Source organism: Caretta caretta, chromosome 2 (assembly GCF_965140235.1).
Source record: "Caretta caretta isolate rCarCar2 chromosome 2, rCarCar1.hap1, whole genome shotgun sequence".
Taxonomy (NCBI): Eukaryota; Metazoa; Chordata; order Testudines; family Cheloniidae; genus Caretta; species Caretta caretta.
In genome coordinates, this window is record NC_134207.1 from 220,583,072 (window position 1) to 220,609,483 (window position 26,412).

The 26,412-nt window shown below is 40.6% G+C and overlaps 1 protein-coding gene across 3 annotated transcripts in view; it reads left to right on the forward strand.

The window, feature by feature from the left end:
- The window catches only part of COL28A1 (collagen type XXVIII alpha 1 chain), a 116,586-nt gene that overhangs the window by 55,480 nt on the left and 34,694 nt on the right, over positions 1-26,412 (forward strand). For all 3 annotated transcript variants that reach the window (XM_048838222.2, XM_048838219.2, XM_048838220.2), the window contains exons 17-23: positions 303-371; positions 2,965-3,033; positions 4,618-4,689; positions 6,771-6,839; positions 7,306-7,377; positions 8,071-8,139; positions 11,222-11,290. In XM_048838222.2, the coding sequence (XP_048694179.2) occupies positions 303-371; positions 2,965-3,033; positions 4,618-4,689; positions 6,771-6,839; positions 7,306-7,377; positions 8,071-8,139; positions 11,222-11,290 (489 nt within the window). The remainder of the gene's footprint in view (positions 1-302; positions 372-2,964; positions 3,034-4,617; positions 4,690-6,770; positions 6,840-7,305; positions 7,378-8,070; positions 8,140-11,221; positions 11,291-26,412) is intronic.

The window sequence follows — 26,412 nt, forward strand, 5'->3', positions numbered from 1 at the left end:
CCTATCCTCTCAGAGGCCAGAGCATAACTTCCCACTGCACAGGGTTAGGCTGAGGAGACAAAAATCCTCACCCTGGCTTTCCCCACCACTACCCAGGGCAATCCCTGAATTTGGGGTAATTCAATGAAATCCACCTGTGTGGGGCTGAGGGAAAATTGAGTAAGGAACTCCTGATTTGGCCTTAGAACAGCCAGCCAGTTAGGTTTCTTTCCTTCGGAAGATAATAAATTCATTTTATTAACCTGGAAAATGAACCCATGGAAGTGTAGTTTTCATTAACTTCTTCCTTCTTTTTTTTTAAGGGTATCCAAGGTCCTAAAGGTATACCTGGGCCAAAAGGGTCTCGAGGCATGGGTGTGCAGGGTCCAAAGGTAACTTTCAAGAGAATTGCAATTAAAAAAAATTATTGGCCACCTTGAGGGACAAGGAATATATCTGACCAAAGTCAGACATCCTAGTGCTTTTAATATTCCATTGTGGAATCATTGGAAAGAAATCAGAGCTGTGCATTTTTAGACCACAATCCATATTTGGTCTTTGTAGGAAAACTCCCATGATAGTGTGCTCTGTGGGTGGAATAAGAACTGAATGTTTGGAGCTTGCTCTCAAGTACTCAAACAGTTTTCTACTGCGGAAGAACACACCTCATAAAAGGCAACACTGGCTACCAGTGTTTAATAGTATATGAAGTAGAAATGTAGAGATTTCTGACTGATATATTTGAAAGATTCTGAAGAAGAAAGCCACTCCATTTTCACAGCCTCCATTACTGGACCTCACCATCACATTGTTTCAGGCTAGCAGTTCTTTACTGTTTAAACAAATACAGATTTTCTTCATCAACCATGGATTCAAGTCATATTTCTTTCATTTTGATATATTGTGTGTTGGTTTTGTGGTATATAGCCACTGTATGTAAATGTCATACTCTACTGAGAAATTCTAAACTAATGGCTCTCCCACTGTGAACTCTGGTGATTTGCAGAGAATTTGCTGGCCACATGATGCTGGCTTTTATTCTTCTTTCCATCTGATTCTCCAGCCCTCCATCCTCAACATGGGAAAAGAGTTCAGAGGTCTGTAGCTGTCAAGGTTCCTCCCCCACTCTGAACTCTAGGGTACAGATGTGGGGACCTGCATGAAAAACCTCCTAAGCTTATCTTTACCAGCTTAGGTCAAAACTTCCCCAAGGTACAAAATATTACACCCGTTATCCTTGGACTGGCCGCTACCACCACCAAACTAATACTGGTTACTGGGGAAGAGCTGTTTGGACGCGTCCTTCCCCCCAAAATACTTCCCAAAACCTTGCACCCCACTTCCTGGACAAGGTTTGGTAAAAAGCCTCACCAATTTGCCTAGGTGACTACAGACCAAGACCCTTGGATCTTAAGAACAATGAACAATCCTCCCAACACTTGCACCCCCCCTTTCCTGGGAAATGTTGGATAAAAAGCCTCACCAATTTGCATAGGTGACCACAGACCCAAACCCTTGGATCTGAGAACAATGAAAAAGCATTCAGTTTTTTACAAGAAGACTTTTAATAAAAAATAGAAGTAAATAGAAATAAAGAAATCCCCCCTGTAAAATCAGGATGGTAGATATCTTACAGGGTAATTAGATTCAAAAACATAGAGAACCCCTCTAGGCAAAACCTTAAGTTACAAAAAAGATACACAGACAGAAATAGTTATTCTATTCAGCACAATTCTTTTCTCAGCCATTTAAAGAAATCATAATCTAACACATACCTAGCTAGATTACTTACTAAAAGTTCTAAGACTCCATTCCTGGTCTATCCCCGGCCAAGACGACTACAGACAGACACAGACCCTTTGTTTCTCTCCCTCCTCCCAGCTTTTGAAAGTATCTTGTCTCCTCATTGGTCATTTTGGTCAGGTGCCAGCGAGGTTACCTTTAGCTTCTTAACCCTTTACAGGTGAGAGGAGCTTTCCCCTAGCCAGGAGGGATTTCAAAGGGGTTTACCCTTCCCTTTATATTTATGACAGTAGCATTAGATGAAAACACGAAGGGAGAAAAAAAAGTCAGCCTAGCTACATTTACAAGGTGACATTGCTACATAAGTGGAAGAAAAATAGGTGAAACAGGAGCCACCGTCATAACCAGAGCCACTAGCAGGACTGGTACTTCAGGAGAGGAATGTTCAGGGGCAAAGCAGCTAGGCAGGATGGGCAGGGGAGCAAGAGAAATGGCAGGAACAGATGAAATAAAAAGCAAAAGTAGACATTGTGATTAACTTCTTCCGCAAGAGGACAGAATGCTTATTTTATTGAAAGCAGCCTGTTAAATACTTTCTGGACATTATTTTTGCATGTAAGCAATTGCTATAGTTGCCATAGGGATGCTGTGTGGTTGGGCATGGGAGAACAGATGATCAAGAGATATGGTCTCTATTAATACGATGAAAAACTCAGGGCTAGTGCTGGTCAGAAAATGGAATTTCTGATCCTCGGGATAATTCTGCCATTTCAAAATTAGTTTTTGTTCTAAATCAGAATGAAAAGTCAAAATATCAAAATTTCCAGTGGAAAAATTTCTTCCCCCCCCCACCCCATTTGATCTGGAACTATGAAGACATTTTTGTTTCACTATGTCAAAATATTTCATTTCAATGTAAATATTTATATATTAATATAAAAGTCAAAATGAATCAAAAGAATAAAGTCAAAACAAAATGTTTCATCATCAAAATAAAACTAGAAAGTCAAAATGAGTCACTGACTTTTTTCTGTTGAAAACTTCATCGAAATAGACATGTTCCTGCAAAACAGTTCAGCTGACACAATTGCATTTTCTAATGGAAGACTGTTTTGTCAGCAGTTTTCAACCAGCTCTACCTGAGAATCTCTGTTCTAAACCTTCAATAATCTGTGCTGCTATACAAATAAATAAAGTTAAGATCTGTACTCATGCTAAACACAAATAATTTTTCATTACTAGGGAAAAGAAGGTGAATTGGGACAAAAGGGGGATCCAGGACCACCAGGAGTTGGAGTACCCGGACCAAAAGTGAGCCTATTTTTTAAAAAAAATTGTGCCCAGTTTTCTGCAAAAATATCTGATAACTTGTAGTGAGAAGTTGGTTATGTCCATGGACTTCAGTGACAAAGTCTCCACAGAGAAGTGAGTTTCAACGGTTTAAAATTCATACTTTCAGCCATTATTCACCCTTCTAAATAAGTCATGTTTAAGTGATGGCATGATGCTAGCAAACGGGAGAGCAATGATCATGCTAATGAAGACTGAATAATATAGAAGAGTGATGAGCTGGGAGGAGCAAACAGAGCTCTCATAGAAGGTGCTGCCTACGCTACTTTTATATCACTTCTGATACACACCCATCCCTTGGCTGACTTGCCATGCCTTCACTCTCTCTCCTCCTTTATGTCCCTTCTCAAATCCCACTTCAAGAAGGTTTGCAAATTAGTCATATACGTAAACAAAGAAGCAAAACCCTGTGTAACTTTTGTATTACTCACCCAACTAACTGCATGAGTGCTCCCATGTCTGGCTCTCCTCCTAAAGTCCAATCCTCAGTTTTTATATCCTAGTCTCTTTAGGGCTAGCGAAGAAAGTCTCTAGGCCAGCACTAACTGCCCCAGGGTTTACTGAGATAGAGTCATAGCTGTGGGACAAGGAATGCAGTTTGTGTGGGAGAGGAAGTGGTTTCTGGGAGTTAGACCATTGGTGGTGGTCGGGCAGGCAAGGCTGCAATTACATTCAGGGAAGATGAAGACAAGATGTCCGCTCTCTGCAGGGTGTTTGTGTGACACCGACAGACCCTGGTTGTTGGCGGACAGGATCGAACTTGGGATCTCTGGAGCTATGTGCATGAGCCTCTACCACATGAGCTAAAAGCCAACAGCCTGTTAGCTAAGGCTGTAGAGCAGACTCATTTTATCTCTCTCTGTCTAAGTGGTCTCAGTGCCACTAGATGGGACAGAACACCACACTCAGAAGGTGTGTGGGTTACATTTGCAGCAGAACAGAAGTGCACAGGTGTGCCCCCTTCCTGCTGTGCTGAGTCATGGGAGAGCAGGGGGCATTATCCTCCTCCTACTGCACCCAAAGGCCTGGGGAGAATGTGGCATGAACCCTCTCCCCGCACCGCCTGATCCCTGAAGAAGAGTTCTGTGTAAGCTCAAAAGCGTGTCTCTCTTACCATAGAAGTTGGACCAATAAAAGATATTACCTCACCTTGTCTCTCTAAAATACATCCTAGAATACTTAAGGAACTGATTGAAGAGATCTCTGAGCCATTAGCTATGCAATATACCTATAAATAACCACAGAAGCATGCCCTTATGTTACATGCTAGCCATGCCATGTGAATACTAGTTTGTTAAATCTAAAGATACTTAAATTTGACAGAGGTGTGGCATTTTTAAAAAAGAAATGTAAAATGCATGAGTTGGGTTTCTTGATTGGTATAATCAGCAAATCCTATTAAGTATAGTATTAAGTAGGAAGAGACTATTTTTGGACATAAATATTGCCCATTAACCAGTATTGTGCCAGAATGTAACTCCCTCAGTGTATAAAGTGCATGAGCTTACTAAGCTTTTGGGAAATAAATATTTATCACCTTTTAAGGGAGATCCAGGAACACCAGGAATCCCAGGAGAATCAGGAATGAGAGGACTAACTGGAAACAATGGGAAAAAGGTAAACCAGTATTTCTGTTTGCTGGATGTGAAAGCTTTAGGCTATATAGAATGATCAAATTCAGACCTCATTGCAAATTGAATCCCTCTGCTCCCAGGAGGGCAGCTACACAATGGAGAGATGTTCCTCCTGGGGGAAGGTTGGCACCAGTACCTGCCCTTTCCTAAGGGGTCTGCTGAGGTAAGACAGTTTTAAATCTGGATAGGTTTCCATAGAGCCCCACTGGCGAAGAGGCACTGGGCATTGAAACTGCAACTGTTCTAGCTGACCTCGCAAGGATGGCCACCTGTCCAGGTTTTCCCAGGATCATCTCCTTTTTTGTGGTAGCTGTCCCAGGAACTCTGTCAGTACACAATTCCAGCTGTCCAGTCTTATGGGTTCAGAATCATCTCAGATTTCCCACTTTTTTTGTACCTTAGAGGTGGCAACCCTAGACCTGGTCCTGTCCATTTTGTGGATTGTGTTGGTCAGCTCTGGATTTCTGTTCTCACCCCCACTCAATACACACACTCCATCAGAGTGATATAGCAGACATCTTGTGTCATTGAACCCCTCTTCTCCTCAGATTTTCTGCCAGTGGAGGATTAGTGTGGCCTTCAGTATCTAGCTTGCTTTGCAAGATCTAGTTCAGTCTGTCAGTCTGGGTCAGTAAACCAAACAAAACAAAGAGTACAAGTCCACTTTTCACTTCATACAACTTCTTTCTAGTGCCAGGCTAAAGGCTGAGGTATTGAATCTTTCTAGGTGAATGGAAAGCAGGGATGAGGTTTTGCAACTTAAAGTTAAATTATTTCACATTCATAAAAAATTGAAGTCAGTGAAAATCCACTCTCCCCCCAAAATGAAGGTCATTGAGTTTAGTAAAAATTGTAGAAAGCAAAAGTTGCTAGGGGGCTTATTTTAGTGGTGGCCTTTGTGTCTTCAGAAAAAAATGCATTCACAAACAATTATACCTTCTTTATAGTTTCCACATTCTTTGCAAGCACAAATATTAGCAATTGGGCATCTATCACATTCATTATAAGTGCAAGTAGGTGACTAGTCTAACTAGCGTTTGCACCTGCAGTGTATTGTGGACACAAAGAATTACAATTATTTGCAGACACAAGACTGGCTCATACAAATGGAGTCCAGGTTGAGGCCCAACTTAAAGTCATGCCCTATAATTGTACTTAAAATCAAAAGTTCTAATCAGAGGCAGATTTTTCAAGAGCTGGCAGACTATATGCACCAATTTAAGCTATTTAACACTTTTTTCTGTTTGTGAATTACTTACAGTCATGTTTATTTACTAATTTGTTCTTATTCAAAACAATTGGATGAAGGATTTTCCTGAATGCCTTTCAGTCTATAGATTGTTTATTACCTATTTGCCACACCTATTGCTTCAAGTATTTGCTAAATGGCATTGTTTCTGCTTCCAAATTGCATAGCTCACAATCTATCCCACAAAGAGTTTTTGAGACAGCTATGCAAGCACTTCTAGTACTTCCCTTATGACTATATGTGCAGAGAGTATCTTTCTGGTTGAAATTTCCTTTTTGGTAAAGTTCTGACCAGAATTGGTCACATGTAGCATAAAAATGAGTTTGTAGCTTTTATTAGATCATTTTCAGATTCTCTTTTGCAATATTTATCCAATTGTAAATGGATGAATCTCAAAAGCAAATCAGGCCCTGATCCTGCAACTGATTCTGTGTGGGCAGTCATCTATGCCTGCATAGAGCTCTGCTGATTTCAATGGCATTCTGCATAGGAATAAGGGGCTGCCTGCAGAGACTCTCTTGCAGCTTTTGGGACCTAAAAATCTGGATACTAACTCCAAACTGTTTGGTCTTTAAACCAAGCTGAAAAATCTGAAGGTTGGGTTATTTTTTGAGGCTGTCAAGCTGGACTGTTTCAGCTACACTGGATATAATTGAGAGAAAAAACTTTTTTTGGTATGTTGGGAGCTTGACCTTGCCCAACCCAGGAAAAGCATAGTGATCCAAACCAGTTCTCAGAATGTTAATAATTAGGATTTTGATTCTGTAGCATACACATCAATGTGAGAATTAATAAACTGATATAATTTTCATTAGGGGGAACAAGGAGTGCCTGGCTTAAGAGGTCTGGAGGGACCACCTGGGAAAGGAGATGTTGGCCAAAAGGTATGAATTATTAATATCCATCTTTGAGAAACATAACAAGGGTAAATGTTTGTGTTTAAACACAGTTCAATGACTGGTATAATTTTAATTTGTTATGGTCTTCCTTAAGTAATAGCTTCACCAGTTTACATGTTTGCTCTCAATAGAACTTGAGAGTGCTCAGCATGAGTATGTGGCAGAATGAAATACAAGTACTAAAATTAAAGTTCAAAATGATCATTGAAGTCAGTGGGACATAAATGTGCTCAGCTCCTTGGGGTCGGGGGTGGAAATCAGGCTACTTTTTAGTGCCTAAAGATGGCTTTAGGAACCTAGAAGGATATATTTAAAAGGCACTCATGAGAGTTAGATCTCTAAATACTTTTGAATCTTTCTCCCTAACTTTAGGCACCCAGGATTTTTTTTTAACTATCAAGTGTAAAATCTTTGTAGTGATTTATGAACTAAATAATTATATTTGGGTCAGGGTGACCAAGGAGAAAAAGGATCCCAAGGGGATGCTGGTGCTACAGGATTACAAGGGTCTCCAGGACCAAAAGTAGGTTTGTTCCTTCCTATGCTCCTTTTTCTACACTATACAAACACCTCTGGAATTTTTACGATATGAATTTATTGACGACTCTGAAGCTTTGAGTTTTTTATGTTAAGCTGGCAAAACAGAAAAGTATATTTTCATCCTGCGCACTGAATGAGGCAGGGGTTCTGTGGAGAAATAGTAAGTGATTATGTTATTCAACACTGTCATTAAGGGGCCAAATTAATGTTGCAAAGGCACTGTTAATTCAGGCATTTCCTAAGCTTGGGGTGCTTAATTTTGCAACTTGAACATTCTTTTGATGTAGTTTAATGTATTATATATAGAGAGAAATAATATCTATATATATGCCCTTCACACTGAAGCCATCCAGATCACACACACATACTGTAAAATAGCTCTGTTAGCCGAGAAAAGAAACAACCACCACCAAAAGAGTTAGTGTTAATTTTTTTTTCACATAAGTTGTTCAATCGGTGCTCATTTCAGACTTGAAGTTCAGTCTATGATCCTCAAGAGGTTTGTTAGCGTTTGCAAATTTGAGGAAAAATAGATTGATTTATGTTTTTTCACCAAATATTACCCATTTGATCTGAAATATTTTGACTATTTTATACTAAGGGTTGAACAATAAATAAATTAGCACATACACAGGAAGTATTTACTTTATACTTATTTTAAATTGTTTTGTTGTAGGGTGAGCCCGGAAATAAAGGCGTAGTTGGTAACCCTGGACCATCCATTCGTGGATCGCCTGGACCAAAGGTAAATTATCTGAGATTTGTCTGCTGGAGCCAAGATATTGAACATATTGCACTCAGTAACACTTATACCTCTCTATTCAAGTTAATTGAACTAAAGTTGCAATGGTAAAAATAAAGGCAGACCTAGCCCAGTTAGTTTAATACAGATGTATGCCTGTCTTTTGTTGTATTGTGGTTTATTTCATAGAGGAGAATAACTGTTTTGTCATTTCATTGAAGGTAAATTTTGTCAGAATGACCCAGAATGGCCCGTAAAAGCTGAGACTTCATATGTATACTGAAAAAGCTAAAAGATTTATTTTCAGCCTTTTGTAATAGAATGCCACCCACCATCTCAGCAGGGGAGGAGGATGTTTGATTAGCCCAGCAGGGAAAAAAACCTCTGAGATTCTGGGAGGAGGGGTGGAAGGGAGGAATAGGCTTGGCTGCTCAGGGGCCTTACAGACTTTCCCCTTCCTACTCCAAAACTCACACTGAGATGCGCCTGGCCAAAGAGGGGGCAAGAGATTCTCCACCTCTCTCTGCTACCATTGGATAGGCTATGGGACAAGGGAAAAAGGAGAGTAGATTGTCTTAACTCCTCTCTTCCTGTACATTAAGCCCTCAGAGCATGCAGCAGCCATTTTTCTTTCATTGCTGCCCTGGCTGATAATGGAGGTATCATTTGAACTGTGTTTCCAAGATGCTGTAGGTGTGTCCGATTGCCAGTCTGAGATCGGGAAGGAATTTTTCCTTTGGGGCAAGAACAAAGTGTCATGTGGTCTGAGTTTTTGTGCCTTCCTTGCAGCATCCTGGAGGCCGAGTTGTGGGTTATTAGGGAATAAGGGCAGAAACTAAAAGTTAAGTTTACACATAATTTCATTGCCGTTTGGGGGCAGTGGCCAGCTCAGGTGAGAAGCTAAAAGGGGCAGCTCCCAAAGGTAAACATAAGTGACACACCCAGAAGATGGTTGGTGGACCCTATTATCCTGGAAGAAGAAGAGTAGCTCTCTCAGACTCTCTTCTTCATGTACCCTGGCTCCCCTCATGGTGCGGGGGAGGGTAGAGGATTCAGAGGTGGGGTGAATTCTAGTGTCTGGTCTGAAGGGGGCCAACCCTGAATAATTATTTTATATTGAGGCCATTTAATATCACACTGGAACCAAAATATTGACTGGTATTATAATTTTGGGCCATTTAAATCCCATTTTCTTCCATCCTTGAACAACATATACAGTCTCCATTGTGGTTGTGATGCATTGTCTCTTGTTAATTTGCCACTCTTTGACTGGGCCAATGGGGTGTAGTACAAATCCCAGGATTCTGGCCTTGCTGCAGGTGATAGGAATGAAGATATGTCCTTCTAAAGTCCTTTCCTCCCTCCCCCACGTCAAACAGGCACTGCCAGCTATATTTACAGTGAGTGAGGAGAATTCCTGTTACTGTTCCGAGCATGGAAAGGAGAGATATTTTGCTAGGAGGGCAGGCTAGACTATGCAACAGTGAAGCTTTTTGATGGGCAGAGTCAAATCCTGAGGTTCTTACTGAATTTTTCCTCTCAGACAAAACTCCCATTCATCTCAGTTGCATAGTAATATGGCCAGGCTGCTCAGCCTACGGAAGTCATTCTCCTGATTTTACTTGGATCAGGCTCTCCTTTGAGTGATGTGATCTGACAAAACAAATTGCTTATGAACAGCAAGTTATTCTTTCAGGAAGAACTTTCTAGGAAATGGACAAACCTTTTTCTCATTGTCCCTCTATCACTTAGATAAGTTTCTTGTTAGGCCATCCACTATTTCTCCCTGATATATTGGGATGAATGGAAGTCCAGCTTCTCTGAATTTTCTTTGGCAAGCACAATCATTAGTAATTTTGTCCTGGAAGCCTCCCATCATTCCACAGTAGTGAAGTCAGGTGAAGCAGATGAAACACAATGAGTTTGCATACCATTCAACTCTGGGAGCATCCTAGGCCATTGTTGGCAACTGCTGTATATCAGACACCTGGACAGCTTTGGTAGCGTTCATTGGACAGTTATTTTGGAACCAAAAAGGTATGGATATAGTTCTTACTGTCTCTTGGCAAAGAGACAGTCTTCTGCCTGTTGCTGGCTTGGCTATAGTAACTTCAGCTGTACTTTTGAAATGAACAATTAGATAGCTGTCTTGCACTCTATGGAGTATGCTGTGTCCCCATAGTTTTGAAGTTGGTTGCAGCTCAGTGATTGCTTTATGTAAACAACAATATTTTAGGAATGTTACTTGAGCTCCTACTGGTGCATTCCGTTGGTGTTGATAAATTGCAAACTTTCTGCTGAAAATTAAGATCTTTGAGAGATCCCAAAGAAGGGGGAGGGGGGAAATATAATTGTTGGTCTAGGTTAAGCCTCAGTGGTACAAGGAGGTACTGCTATCTTAATTATGTAATAAAAGCTCAAAGCTAAGCTTGGTAGCACTGAGCAAACCAATTATCTATCAAGTCAGCAGTAACTACAGGTTAGAAATTCACCAACTATACTCAGCAATATTCAACTGAGACTCAAGTTTCTTTCTGGAGCTCCACAGAAGCCCCATGTGGGAAGTCTGCAACAGAGGGGAGCTGAATCATTGCAGTTTCTGACTTTATTTGCCACAGCCCCTTCCAGGACCAGCACTTGCCACTTTTGGGGCAATACTGACTCTCCTGTAGGGCATCTGGCAGGAGAGAGGTTTTGCCCACTTTGTACCAACACAACAGCTTTTTGGCAGAAGTTCTGTCCCCTGATTTACACTGGCAGTAGCAGGCATAAAACACAGGTGAATGTGGCCCATTGATTGATTAGCATTATTTTAACCCTTGTTCTTTAATGAAAAGAAGTGTTTGGAATTAGTTCTCAAAGGGAGAACTAGCACTTTTTGACATGTTACATTTTTTTCACAAAATAACATGTCAAGGGAGATCAGTAGTGAGGTAGAAAGAGATTTTCCTAAAATGTTGGTAGCTTACTGTGTAAGACCTTCAGTCACTGTCATTTTGGTGTCAAAAATAAGTGACTACGTGAAGCTGGTTCTTTTCTGCAAAACCTAGAGTGAAGACGATAAATAATAAATTGTTTTGTGTAGGGGGAGCCAGGAGCAACTGGGCCACCAGGAAGTGATGGAAATCCTGGAGATTCAATAATGGGACCAATGGTATGTAGCATGTTTCTTTATTTCATGTTTGGTTGAAAAGAAATGTGAGAAATATTAACCATTTCAAAGAAAAAAATATGGTTGAATGATTTTGAAAAACCCAAACTGGCTGATACCTCAACCCCATCATTCCAAACTGAATGTAGTTATTTAATAAGCTTCTGACCAGTTTGAGAAATGTAAACAGATTAAATTACTCTCTCACACACCCAGCTCTGCAAAATCTCTACAACAGATCCCTCTTCTGGTCAAAGTTAGCTCCTCAAATTTCTCTATTTTTCGTCCTCTCACTTGGTCTTTGTTCCATTCCTGTGAGTTTCACCCTCCACCCCACATTAAGGCCTGTCTGCACTTCGAGCTTGTGACAGATGTCAAACAGTTATAGTTGTGACTGTTAGCCAGGATGGGCAGGGATGGTGTCCCTAGCCTCTGTTTGTCAGAAGCTGGAATGGGCGACAGGGGATGGATCACTTGATGATTACCTGTTCTGTTCATTCCTTCTGGGGCACCTGGCATTGGATACTGTCAGAAGACAGGATTCTGGGCTAGAGGGACTGACCCAGTATGGCCATTCTTATGTTCAAGTGTTGCAACCCCAAGCAATCAAAAAAGTTATGAAAAAAAATTTAAAAAAATTTAAAAAAAACTTTTGGGCTCTTTATTTGCCTACTGGTTTTGGAACCTGAGACATACCAGGGGTACAATCCAGACAAGTGGGGGGCTGTGTCAGTCCTGCTCTACAACCTTGAGTGCCTTACAATGCCATGCTATAGTAGCTTCCATGTAGGCTGCTCACAAGCAGCCTTCCAGCATGCAAGCCACACCCTGAGTGCCTGTGTGTAACTGCAGCCTGCCAGCTATACCTCGGCTCTCACCAGCCTGGGTTATACTGCAGGGTGACCCCAACATCCCCCCAGTACCAGATCTTCCCCCAGAAATGTCCTGTACTGGAAAATCCACACCCAAGTGACACAGTTATACTGGCCGAACTTCCAGTGTAGACACCGTTATGTCAATGGGAGGGCTTCTCTCATTGACATAGCTACCGCCTCTCACGGAGATGGAGCACCTATGCCTAAGCTCTCCCATTGGCATAGATAGCATCTTCACTAAGTGCTACAGGATACAGCGGTAGTGCTGTAAGTGTAGACAAGCCCAAAGACTATGTGAAAGGATATTGCACTTTGTTTTTTTCCTACCTGTTTGAACTTCTTTTGTTTTCCCTTCCAACTCGATGACTCCATTTACTGCTTAAATGCTAATTAAGGCAAGCACACATTCCTTTGTTTAGGACAGACCTGTTTGCCAATTTCTGTTTGGGCAGGGCTGTGGGATTTGAAACATGTGTTGATAAAATCATACAGGGAAACTTTACAACTTCACATACAATGTTGCCACACATTTTACCTGAACAATACTGACCAGCAAATTATGAGTTTTCAAATGATACCTTACAAGGCATACTTTTTGAACAAAGAGTACAACAATAGTGTGTAGGGTGTGAATACAGAGGTATATTCTGTCCCAGAACCTTTACGGGGGCAGTTGGTTCAAATTTTCAAGCTTTTATCTGTATTTATGAGGGCGAGTGCAAAGGAGTCCATTCACCACAAGTGCCCTCCTTACGGCTAGGTCTGGGAATTAGCTCTCATCTCAGCCCCTTGCCATTAGTTGCTTGCACTGTAATCCCTCCCTCATTCCATGACTCGGGATGCTCCCTCTTCATGACTCGGTCCTTTGGCCAGGACACTATATAGTCCACCCCCTCTGGGGTAACAAAGTCCTACTGAACAAACTGTCCAGATGCTGCCTCAGATGGTCTGATGTTCCATCTCTAGGTCCTGTGCCACTTTTTCAGTGGCTGATAGGGTCCTGGACTGTAACCTGGAGTATTGGTGGGCCTGGTTTCCCCTATGACTAGCAATATAGGTCTGCTCAGTCTCAGATCTTGTTGCTGTTTCCCTTGGTTCCTTCCTACCCCACCTCTCCATCTCCTTGTCTATCTCTGGGTTTACCACTGGAGAGTCCTCTGCTCACAGTGGCTACTTCACCCTTCTCAGCTTTTTGTCAGACTCCCCAGTCCAGGGCAGGACCCCAGGCCTTACTCTCCCCCGGATCGCCTCCTTGTCCCTGGCCAACTCCCTTTCCCCCCAGGGAGTGACTGCAGACCTTCTCCCTGCAGTCTTCTTCCCCTTGCGCACCCCCTCTTTGTGGCATAGCAGACACACTCCCTGATTCTATGACTACCATGGACTTGCACTTTTCCTGGTATTCTTAAAGAATCGCAGAAGAGCTTTTTTTTTTAAATGGGCCCTGTTTTCCTTAGATTCTTGATAGATGCTGCAAGGAAAATTGTGTTACTGTAAGGCCTCTTAGTTTTTTATACAAACACTGCCTTCACTGGTAGAGTCTTTACAATTCCAAAGGATATGATCTACCATTTCCTGAACATTACATGTTACGAATAATTCATCTTTGTGCATATTAATTAGAAATAAATTACTATTTAATCCACAATGCCCTGTTAGAATTCTAAATAGAGCCCTTTTGCTCTTCCTCTCAGGATCTTGGATTATAATCTACATTTTCAACTGTTGGGCATACTTCTCGAAATTCCTGCCTCCCCCACCCACCCGCCTTTTGTTTCGTTTCTCCACAGTTTGTGCCATTCCCTCCTTAGCTCATTTTTGATTAGGTGTTTAAATTCCAGTTTGCTTCAGGGGATTCCTAGGTCAACTTGTTTGTGTTTATTAGCACTGTTCCGGTTCATCAATTAATTGATTGCTATCCCTGTATGCCCCAGCATCCAAGCTATTACTATGGTTATATCCAGTTGCACCCAGTTCAGTAGTTAGCAGTAATATTTCATCAAGAATATCATTTCCGCTGTCAGACTTACCACTGTAAATTGCCTGCAGCCCCGATAAGGAGGCAGACAGGATGGCCACAGCAGCACACACATCCAAAGCCCAATTTAGTGCTAACGTAATCTCTGTCAGCTCAGCTGTGAAGATGGTACAAAGTTAGTTTTATGGTTTTCTTGAGTCTGAGTGAGGGCATGCAGAAAGCTGTTCCCACTCGTCTTGTTCCCTCCTCTTTTGAGCCATCTGTATATGTCTGGCAATAGTGTCCCCATTTATCACATATATATTGATTTGCTAAATCTTGGATATTTACCAGTCTTCACCTTTAATTTATTTCATTATATAATTCTATGTCTATCTCAGGGGGAATGGTTTACCAATGACTGAGTATTTTCCCACAGCTATAGATTTTGGTCTCGTTCAATCATTTCTTTTCATTACAATCCTTTATCCACTTCTGTACCCAACTTACATGAGAGATTTTGAATTTTTTGTCCTACTCAGCTTCCACTTAACTCTCAGCAATCATTATATATTGGCTTCATGTTGTCATCTTCGCTGTTTCCTACTACTTTGGCCTAAGAGGCTAACTCTAGGAGTTTCATTCTTAGAAAGGTAGGCATTTAACTAGCTGCTATTTGGAGACTTAGTTGTGAAGGCTCCACATGTGCTCTGCAATGCCTGTGTTTGGATATAGGTCAGTTTTCTCTGTATTTGCTGCTGATCCAAAGGCCTAGCATCCATACTCAGTAATTGGTCTTGTTAGTGCTTTGTACAGCATTTCCACCATTTTTTATCTGCTCCCTAGCATGTTCCAGAGATACTTTTAAGTAAGAAGAAAAGGAGTACTAGTGGCACCTTAGAGACTAACCAATTTATTTGAGCATAAGCTTTCGTGAGCTACAGCTCACTTCATCGGATTCATGCAGTAGAAAATACAGTGGGGAGATTTATATACACACAGAACATGAAAAAATGGGTGTTATCATACACACTGTAAGGATAGTGAATTCTACCTTTGCACTTAGCTTTAATATTTTCAGTATGGTCCATCCAAGTGAGCTTGTTATCAAATATCACACCTAAGAATTTGTAAGTTTTCCACTATATTTATCTGTTGGTCATCTTTTTGGATTTTCCTTGATGTGAGAATCATTTCCTTAGTTTTGCCTATGGATAATTTGAAACTCCCCATTTCCTCATTCTGCACTTCTCTGAAGTGCATCATTGATTCTTTTGGCAGCACTTTCAAGGTTTCCGCTTTAAGTCCATTTGGCAGAGTGATCAGCAAATAATGTGATCTCTATTTACCTCATTAGGGAAGTCATTTATCATGATGTTAAAAAAGGTTAGGCTAATTATGCTCCCTTGTGGAGTTCCATTTGCAACTCAATATATATTAGAATAAGCTTTCCCTATTTGGACTTAAGAACATAAGAATGGCCATACTGGGCCAGACCAGTGGTCCATCTAGCCCAGTATCCTGTGTTCCAACAGTGGTTGGTGCCAGATGCTTCAGAGTGATCTGAGTGATCCATTCCTTGTCATTCGTTCCCAGATTCTGACAGTCAGAGGTTTAGGGATAGTTGGAGTATGGGGTTGCGTTCCTCACCAGCTTGACTAATAGCCATTGATGGATCTAGCCTCCATAAATTTATCTAATTCTTTTTTAAATTATACTTTTGGCTTTCACCCCATCCCCTGCCAGTGAGTTTCACAGGTTGACTGTGTGTTCTGTGAAGAAATACTTCCTTATGTTTGTTTTATTAATTTCATTGGGTGACCCCCAGCTTTGTGTGTTATGTGAAGGGGTAAACAAACACTTCCCTATTCGCTTTCTCCACCCCATTCATAATTTGATAGACCTCTATCACATCCCCCTTCAGTCGTCTCTTTTCTAAGCTGAACAGACCCAGTCTTTTTAATCTCTCTTCATATGGAAGTTGTTCCACACCCCTAACCATTTTTGTTGCCCTTCTCTGTACTTTTCCCAATTCTAATATCTTTTTTGAGATGGGGCCAATAGAACCGTATGGAGTATTCAAGCTGTGTGCATTCCATGGATTTATGTAGTGGCATTATGATATCTTTTGTCTTATTATCTGTCCCTTTCCTAATGGTTTCTAACATTTTTAGCTTTTTTGACTGCTGCTGCATGTTGAGCAGATATTTTCTGAGAACTATCATGATGACATCAAGATCTCTTTCTTGAGTGGTAACAGCTAAGCTAGATCCCATTTTTGGATATATTAGTTAGGATTATATTTTCCAATGTGCATCACTTTGTATTTATACTATAGTTGTATAGTTCTGTTGCTTAAGAAGTCCCTTACCCACCGAAACATTTTTCCCATAACATGCATGGAGGCCACCTTATGCAGTAGTCCCTCTCTCCATTTTAGCCTTTTCCTGTCTCCAGTAAGGTTCTGATCATGAATTATTTGGTTTATCATGCTTTCCTGTACTTCTGTCCCTTCCCTAACAATATGGTCAATCGCACTCCGACCTCTTTGGAACCCACTTTATGTTCCATCTATGAACCTGTTTCTTTCTAGATGTGCTACTAATCTCTGTTACCATTCTGTCCATTGTTTTACCTAAACATGCTGTGAAAGCAATTGGTCTGTATGCCTCAGGTCTTGAGAGCAATTTATCCGGTTTCCTCACTGAGACAATAATCACATGTTTCCAGTTTGCAAGATTTCACCTTTTTGCCATATGTTATTATATAATTTTAAGTATCACCTTGTGACATTGTCTAATTAAAATATAACCATGCAAATTATACAAAAATATAACTCAGGGCCAGAAAGGGTTAAACAGCTTGCAGGCTGGATAACCCAAACCCAACCTTTAAAGTCATGTTTAAAAGGTATGCAAATAGTAATTAGGGCCATTCATGCTAAATAGGCAATATTGGCAAACCTATATTGTTAGAACTGATTCTAGTTGTGTGTATCTTAAATGCTACCTGTCTGTCACTATAGCTAGTAATTCAGAGATCAAAAGGGAATATTAACATTTAGATCAGGGGTCCGCAACTTTCAGCACGTGGCCCATCAGGGTAATCCGCTTGCAGGCCGTGAGACATTTTGTTTATGTTGACCATACGCAGCCACAGCCCCCAACAGCTCCCATTGGCCGGGAAGAGCAAAGCACAGCCAGTGGGAGCTGCAGGAGGCCTTGACTGCGGATGGTCAATGTAAACAAAAATGTCTCGTGGCCGGCCAGCAGATTACCCTGATGGGTTGCATGCCAAAGGCTGCTGACTCTGATTTAGATGAATCTTGGGTGAAGTAATGTCATTGTCTATATATCCCTTTGAAGTTTGTAATAAACTGCCTAGTGGATAAATTGCCCTGTGTTAATTTGTGTAACTAATTACTGGTGGTGTTTAGAAAACAGAAGGACACATCAGAAGCCTATTGTTTACCCAGGACTGTGTGGTCAAGTGGATGCTAGAAAACTGTATAAAAGACCGTTGGGTACTGATTCTGTTGTCTCAGATCTGCTTGAGGCTTCATACAGGGGAAGCTTAAGCTATAAGGACTGAGATCCCAGTCCTAAGCTGGAACATCCTGCAATGATATTGGACACAGGTTATAGTCCAATGAACTATATCTGAAAGAACTCTTTGCAACTATAAAGCTCACTATCTCTGCTATGAATCTGAACCTTAAGAATTGAACTCATGTCTGTGTGTATATTGATCTTTTAACCTTACTCTTTTTTTTTTAATTTAGTTTAGTTAATAAGAATTGGCTGTAGCATGTATTTGGGTAAGATCTGGAATATTCATTAACCTGGAAGGTAATGTGTCCAGTCTTTTGGGATTGTTAGAACCTTTTCTTTTATATGATGAAATAAGATTTTCAAAAATCTGCATCATATTTGACTTCGGTACCTGGATGGAGGCCTGAGGCTGGGTCACTTCAAGGGAATTGTGTTGTTTGGACTTCTGAATAACCAGTAAGGTATAACAGAAGCTGTTAGTGCTGGCTTGGTAAATTTAAGTATTGAATTATCCACCAGCTTTGGGGTTTGTCTGCCCCATTCTTTGCAGTTCACCTTAATTGAGTGATCTCTGCTTGCCCCCACTGGGACCCCAGTCACACACCCTCAAGGTTTCCTTGCTTAAGTGTTTAAGCATTTCAAAACTTCTTTCATTCTTGCCTTGTGCAGTGCTTTTGTGCCTTAGTACTGCTTTTTGGAGTTCGCTGTACCAAAGTTTTCATTTAAAACAACATCCACATCCTCCTCCAGCCTCTTCATCATCTTTAATCATTAACAAAAATTTCTTCCTCTCTCTAATTTCTATCCTCTGATCCTCTCATCACTGACTTTTTGAGACCGGGTGGCCAGAATTTCCGCTTTTTCTTTGTTGGAGCTTATTACTCCGTGTCCTGCAATTGCAATGCTTGTCTGTTGCATCCGATGAAGTGAGCTGTAGCTCACAAAAGCTTATGCTCAAATAAATTGGTTAGTCTCTAAGGTGCCACAAGTACTCCTTTTCTTTTTGCGAATACAGACTAACACGGCTGCTACTCTGAAACCAATGCTTGTCTTGTGCGGCTTACCCTTTATTCCATTCATTTTCCTAATTTGTTTATATACTTCTGCTGTATTGGTATATTTATTTACTACCCACAGTGTATTCTCCATTTTTCTCTTTTTATAGTCCTTTGTGCAACTGCCTTACTTGCTTCATATTTCATTAAGTCCTCGCTATTTAGGGAATTTTTTGCTGTCTTGTATGCCTTATTCTTCTCCCAAATTACTATTTCACATTCCTTGTTCCACCATGGAATGCTTTTTCTATCTTTAGGTAGTGTTGGCATCCTAGGAATAGTTAAACTAGCTGGCTTTATGATTCCCTTAGTAACATTGTTACAGAATTCCTCAATATCTTCTCATTTGCTTTTTTTTTTAAAGAGATTCCAAGTGAGGATATTATCCTCATCTTCTGTATTACCTTTTCCTTGATATTTAATTATGTGAGGAATTGGTCACTAGCCATTCCCTCCTCTGTAAATTTCCCAGCTATGGTTATACTTGCTATTACTAGAAGCTATTCTCAGATCCAGGCATGAGAAGCTTCTGTCAGCTGTACAGAATTTATTCTCTTCAAATAATTGTTCTAAACATTCTATCATTATAATTTTTTACTTCCTCACAATCTGTTCTAACTATTCAGATCACCACAGATAATGAGAAGGTATGTGACATCTGCAATTAATTCTTTCAGGCCATAGCCTCTAGTTTCCTGCATGAGTTATAGGCATTATAAAGTCTTAGAGAGAGAGAATTGTTTTGTATTAGTATGTCAGTAGCATAATACTCAATATTTAGCTTTTTAATCTCTACTTTAGGGTAGTTCAGGTCCTCCTTAATGAAGGTGCAGGTATCCCCACACTTTTCAATTTCTCTATCATGTCAATACATACCATATTCCAGGATTTTATAGTCTAGTTTTTCTATTAGCCAAGTCTCTTGCATGCATATTATAGCAGACTTTGTTTTCATATCAATATTTTTCTTTAATTCCTGCCCATGCGCTATTAGGCGATGGGCATCCAAGCTGAAAATAGTGACCCGAATTTTTTTAACCTTCAATATTTCCTTCATTGAGGTTGCTAACCTGTAGGTACTTTTCAGTCACTTGGATTATAGTTCTCATTTTCTGTATGTTCTTTATTACTTCAGTCAGAAATACAATGAATTTCTTTGTTTGTATAAATAGTATGTCGTCTCCTTTTACCCTGAAGTCACTCATTACTTCCTTCTCATTAATTTGTTGCTTGCTATTCCCTTTCCAATGACAGGTTCTTTGTTTCCCCTCTTTTTTCTTTCAGATATCTTCTAGCAGCTTCTGCATATGAGATGTTATCAATAATTTTGTGGGTTTTTTTAATTTCTCTAGCTTGCTTTGCCTTGGTACATCCTCCATATGGAGAGCTGTGTTTTCCTCCACAGTTGCAACATTTTGTTCTGTCCCTTCCTCACAATTATCAAATGAATGTTCATCTTCACACTTATTGCACTATAGTTTCCCTTTGCAATTATTTGCTACATGTCCAAATCTTTGGCACCTGTAGCATCTCACAGGAGGAAGACTAAAGGGCTTAGTCCAGAATATCTGATACCAGAGTAACCGTAGGGTAGCATCCTTCCCTTAAGAGTGACCAGCACAACTGGTGAGGACTTGCTATCACTGCCTCTTCTGCTAATTAGCCTCTTAGCTGTTATCACCTTATCTTCACCTATTACTCGCTTTATTTCCTCTTCTGACATTTCAGCTAGCACACCATATGCTACCACTCTTGTTTCTGTAAGGAATCTGAGTAGCTGACAGCTTATTTTAATTTTACCTAGCACCTTTGTCTTAAGGAGCTTCCCGACTTTGGTTAGTGGAATGTAAAAACAAAAACAAGTCTCTGCCATCTCCAGCATTTTTTCCTGTTCCACCCTGCAATCTTCAGGGGGCTGATATCTCCTATCATTATTTCCTTACCTAGGGGTTTTACTGTTATGTAATTTTGCCCATTTCCTTTTCCTGCCTTCCTATTTGCTGGTCCTTCTTCTGGTTCCAGAAAAATCTACCGTTTTCTTTGTTTGCATCCAGTCTTCCTCCATGTTTTCCCTATTTTCATTGTCTAGCCTGGTTTCAGTTTCATTCGTTAGCTCTTCCATCTCACTCCGCCTAGCCAAAGCCTCAGCCAGCTAGCAGCCTGCTGAGTCCAGACTCAGCCACTGCAACCCCAGCCCCTTTCTGCTCTCAGCTTGCTGGTTTTATAGTGCTCGCCCAGCCCTTCCCAGCTGGAGTTCCCTCTCAGTTAACCCTGGCCCTCCTTCTCTTAGGTGTATTCTGGATGACCTAATTGGCACTCTATCTGGAGATGTGATACAAGGGACCAGAAAACAGCCCCACGGTCTGAGCAATCCCTCCCCCAATCAATCTTCCTCCTCCCTGACTGGTGGATGATCATCTTGGCTGTACCAAGAGCAGGGGGAGGAAGATTGCTGTGCTGTGCAGAGCCGGGGAGGGAGGTGTGGGCTCAGCCCCATATAGGAGCATGCCCAGATCAGACAACCTTCAGGGACTTCAGTATTAAAACCTAAGGCGTGTCTTCTGAAAATCCACTGTTTGCAAAGGTTTATAACTTGGCCAAATTTTGACAGATTTTCTTGGAGATAGGAAAAGGCATGTCCTTGACACGGAGGCCACTTTCCAGAATTCAGATCGCTGGTCCAAAGCCTGGGGGTGATGGAGCTTTTCAAAGAAGAGGCTGCTAGAATCTTTTAACGTGGGAAAAACAAGCTCTTTCCCTCTAGCCTTGTTCTCAAACACAGCTGAACTTTTTCGGCTGAAATTTCCCCCCAAAAATTCAGCCTGCAACAGATACCCAGCATGAAAAAGATTCTGCCCACATGGTTGGAATGTGGCCAAGTTCTAAACAACTGAAAATAGAATCTTCTAATGGGAAGCATTGGGCAACCTATAATTACAGTAGTTTCCAGAAGCCTCAATCAAACAGGGACCCTATTGTGCTGGGGGCTGTACAATATTATAAATGAGACAGACTCCAGCCTAAAGAACTAAAAATCTAAGATCACGATCCTCCAAATACTTACATATGTGTTTAACTTGAATCATGTATATAAATATCTGTAGGATTGTGGCCTAAATAAGAGATATCTACTTATTCCATGTTAATGACCACTACTTTTACAAATTAGAAATTCATTGGAGGCCATTGCTATGGTTTTGGACTTCAGACATCATTAAAAGACAGTCATTTACAGACCAAAAGATATCATTCCTTCAGTGTAAAAATCTTACTGTGGTGAAACCTCCATTTGGGGGGTTGAGATGGTCACCTCCATTTGGGGGTTGAGATGGGCCAGCTGGTGTAAGTGAGCATAATTGCACTGAAGTCAAATGTGTTACTGTAAACATTTGAGAATGCAGGAGTGGTAATGAGTTAAACATCATCACATGACTATAAATCCAAGTATCTGACAAATGATAAATATCTGACATACATTTCCAATAGATGGCACATTCACCATCACACTGTGTAACAACATCACCTTTGTCTAAGGAGAGTTGAATCTAGCACAGTTCATATTCATTCATATTCTCTGCATAGCACTTGGAGAGAACAGAAACAGCAGTGACTGAGTTAGATCAAGATGAGATTTAGATCAGAGTGTTACTAGACCAAAAAGTCTCAATTTGTCCTAGAAGCCATATATACACATTCAATAGGTGTGAAAAGATGGAATTCTGCAAAATCTTGAATATAAGGCCCGCAAAGAGATCACTGTGAGGGGAAGAAACAAACCCAATGAAAGGCCTCACATTTCTTTAAGTTTAACTAGTTTGAATTTTCAGCCATGTTACAAAATGAATTTCTTTCAGACTAAATTATACGCAATTTCGCTGTAAAGTATCAAAGACATACAGGCAGTTCCAGAGTGGCCTAAACCAAGCCTCTGCATTTATGTCCTTAAGCCGGTTTGCATAATTGGTGCACTTACATTGAGTATTTAGATATAGTAGTGGCTTATCTTCTCTCTGTGGTAATACATGTGGAGAGAGTCTCAGCTTTCCTTTTCATGGTATGGTGGCTTAGCTCTCTGGCCCAATTCCAAAAACCTCCTTCTCTTTTGGGGCAAACAAAATTCCAGAATCTTTTCCCTTTTGTGCAGGGGCTTGCTCTCTACACCCATGGGCTCACAAGCAGCCTTACCACTCAACTTTTCCAACCCTTTCTGGAGAGCTACAGGCAGCTCCTGCTCTCCCTGAGCCTCTAGTTTTCTAGCCCCAAATACTAGCCCCTCCTCAGAGAACTTTCACCAGCCCTTAGACTGTTCCTCTAGGTCTCTTCCCAGGCTCTTTCAACCTTCCTGCCAGCGGTGCTGGAACAATTGTTATAGTGGGGGCGCTGAGAGCCATTGAACCGAACTGTAAACCCTGTCTATAATGGAAACCACTTCAAGCCAGGGGGTGCTGCAGCACCCTCCATGCCCCTTGTTCCAGCACCGATGCTTCCTGCTAAGCTTTTTTGCCCAGAAACATTCAACAAGTCATGTTCCCTTCTTATTGAGACCTGCACAATAAATCTAGTCTCTTCCCTAATCTTCCCTTTATAGCAGAAAGGGAGAACTTTCATAACCCTGCCCCCTTTCCACGCACACACTGGTCTCCAGCCTACAGCACCCAGGGTCCCTCTTACTACATGTCCCAGGATACATTGCTCTTGGGCTCAGTTGGAAACCTTCAACCAGCTTTCCCACTAATAATCTTCCTACCCAGCTCACACACACACATTTAAATTTTTGCTATGCAAAACCTTGAGCATCTGAAATTCCATTTCCAAAAATTTGGACACACAGCTCTGGGAGTACAGACTTAGAAACCACTTCTGAAAAATTGGTCCACAATGATAAAGGCTCTAAACATCATCAGCTCCCTGAGCAGTGAAGCTGAAATATACTAGGGGCCAGATTTTCTGCAAGGTCTACGTCAACATAAGTCTACCAGCTGAACATCTGGCCCTACATGCCTACTGGTGTCAGATTATTTTCCTCTCAAAATTAATAAGGTCTGATTCTCCACTGTCTTGCACCTTGTTTAATCATTTATACCTGAGCAAAATGAAAACAAAATTGGTATAAAATACTTGTAAATCAGAAATCTCAAATCATACCAGTTGTAATGTTTTAACTTACTTTGCACAGGTATGAATGACTAGATAGAGTGCAAGGCAATGGAGATGAATGCCCACTCTGTCCCTGCATTACTGATTTGGGGGATAAATGGAATAAGGTAGACTCCTGTCCACAATGAACCTGTGATGCCAGCATCCATCGCCTGCTTGTTAAATTTTCAAACAAGCATCTTTGTGCTTTCTCCCTCACTTCCCCTCATGCTTGGGAAGAAATCCCTGTAAACATCTCTGAAGTCTCTTCATTGTTCACCTTCACATCCCTTCTCTAAAATTCTTCTTTGTTCTGCTGGCTACAATAAACTTGACAATGGCTAGGCAGTTGGTATGGTGGACCGCTGCCTATCCCGCTGACCAATATTGTCTCACTGTTTCCTCATACTACCCATCTGTCTATACCCATCTATTATCTCTTGTCATGTACTTAGATTGTAAGCCCTTTGGCTCAGGGACCATCTTTTGGTTCTTTGTTTGTACAGCATCTAACTAAATGGATCCCTGGTACATGGTCTCCTAAGCACTATGATACAAATTAATACTAAAAAATAGAAAGGAGAAGTGCATAATACTTAATTAGGTACTCCACAGATACAAGCAGTGGTACTTGGCAGTTAGCCTTGATGGCTATGGAATCTAGAAGATTCATGGAACTGTGGTGGTGAAGCTGTGATAGAGGCTAATTTCTCCTGGATCATATATCTCTTCTAGTTTAGGTGCTGTTATGAAAGATTTGGGATAGAATAAATTGAATACTCTGAAGCATGAGAATATAATTTAACTGCTTTCTTAACAGCAGCAAGCAGTTGTTTGGCAAAATCCCCAGCTCTTATAGAAGAGAACATGTTAACATGTTTGTACTGGTCTGCTAAGGTTAAATGGAAACATCTGTTTGGCAGCTCTTTACAGCACTGGAATTTGAAATAAAAATAGAGAAATGAACTTATGAGTCATGATTTCCTTTTTCTTAAAAAGAATAAGAAATTAATAGGTGACTACATATATTAATGCATCCTTTATTATGTACAAGTATTAAGAGCTAAGTACACATGTTTTCTGAGGAAAAATGAAAGTTTGGACTTTCATCATTATTCCTTTATAGTAGTTGAACCAAAATAATAAATTAGGGTTGTTCTCAAAACCATTATTAGACTTCTGTGGCTGAGAATCATGATCTGTATCTTCCACAGTCTTGTGCAGGCTATTACATTGTGATTTTTGTACTGTACCAAGTGTCTAAAAACCCAGCGATGGTTTATAGCCGATACATGCATATCCTTGGTGTTCTGGACATGTGGTCTTTCAAAAGAGTTATCCAAGAAATGTAGATTTTTTTCTGTATCTGTCAACAAACTGTAAGTCCAAATACTGAAAGAAGAACAATGTTTTAGACATAGTAATGTACAGAATTATTACTAAGAGTACATTCACTTCAGTGCACCTCACTTAAAGATGTCAATCTAAATAGGAACTTCTAAAGATAAATCCTTCCCTTCTCCATCCTCCCTTTTATCCCAAGTTACCAGCTCTTGTTCTGTTTTATCACTGGCTAGCTCAGATCTGTCACTGTGTAAAGTACAACAAAACTCCTTCCTGTATGGCCCTACTCGATCAATTCTGTTTTAGCTGTAACTTTCCCAAACTTTAGCTTTCACTATAACCTCTTTGTGATACCCCAGCTTTGGCTATTGCAAGGCTCTCCTTTACCATAAATCGTATCTAGTGTTGCATGATTCATTTTGAATTTCATCTTCGACAGTGCTCATCTGTTTCTGTCAGTGATCTTCTTCCCAATTTACATAATATTTTCTATTGCTTATGAGAGTTTTATTTATTTATAGAAAGTTTCCACTCTTCATATGATACCTCTCAACCTTAAAACATGCCATTGTGTGACAGAAGAAACTGAAATATGACAGGTTTCAGAGTAGCAGCCGTGTTAGCCTGTATTCGCAAAAAGAAAAGGAGTACTTGTGGCACCATAGAGACTAACCAACTTATCTGAGCATAAGCTTTCCTGAGCTATAGCTCACTTCATCGGATGAAGCTGTAGCTCACGAAAGCTTATGCTCAAATAAATTGGTTAGTCTCTAAGGTGCCACAAGTCCTCCTTTTCTTTTTGAAATATGACAAGTGACCAGAGTGGGGAACAGCTGTGCTTTGTTGCTTATCATGCTATGTTTGACAGTTTACAATATTTTAAAATTCTAGGAATCTTTTCTAAATGTGTTAATTAAATAAGCCAGGTTAGACAGAAAATTGGAAAAACAGAAACTCACTCTTGCAAGGACCCTCCTTAGCCAAGGCTCAGCAGCAGGATTTGAACCTTCAGATTCTCAGCACACACTTCTACCACTTGAGTTAAAGATTAACTGTTATGCTATATATGGCCCAGCCAATACAAGGGGAATTAACACACTTTGCAGCAGGAGTGCTGGAACAATTTTGATAGTGGGGATGCTGAGAGCCATTGAACCAGACTACAAACTCTGTATATAATGGAAATCACTTCAAGCCCGGGGGTTCTAGT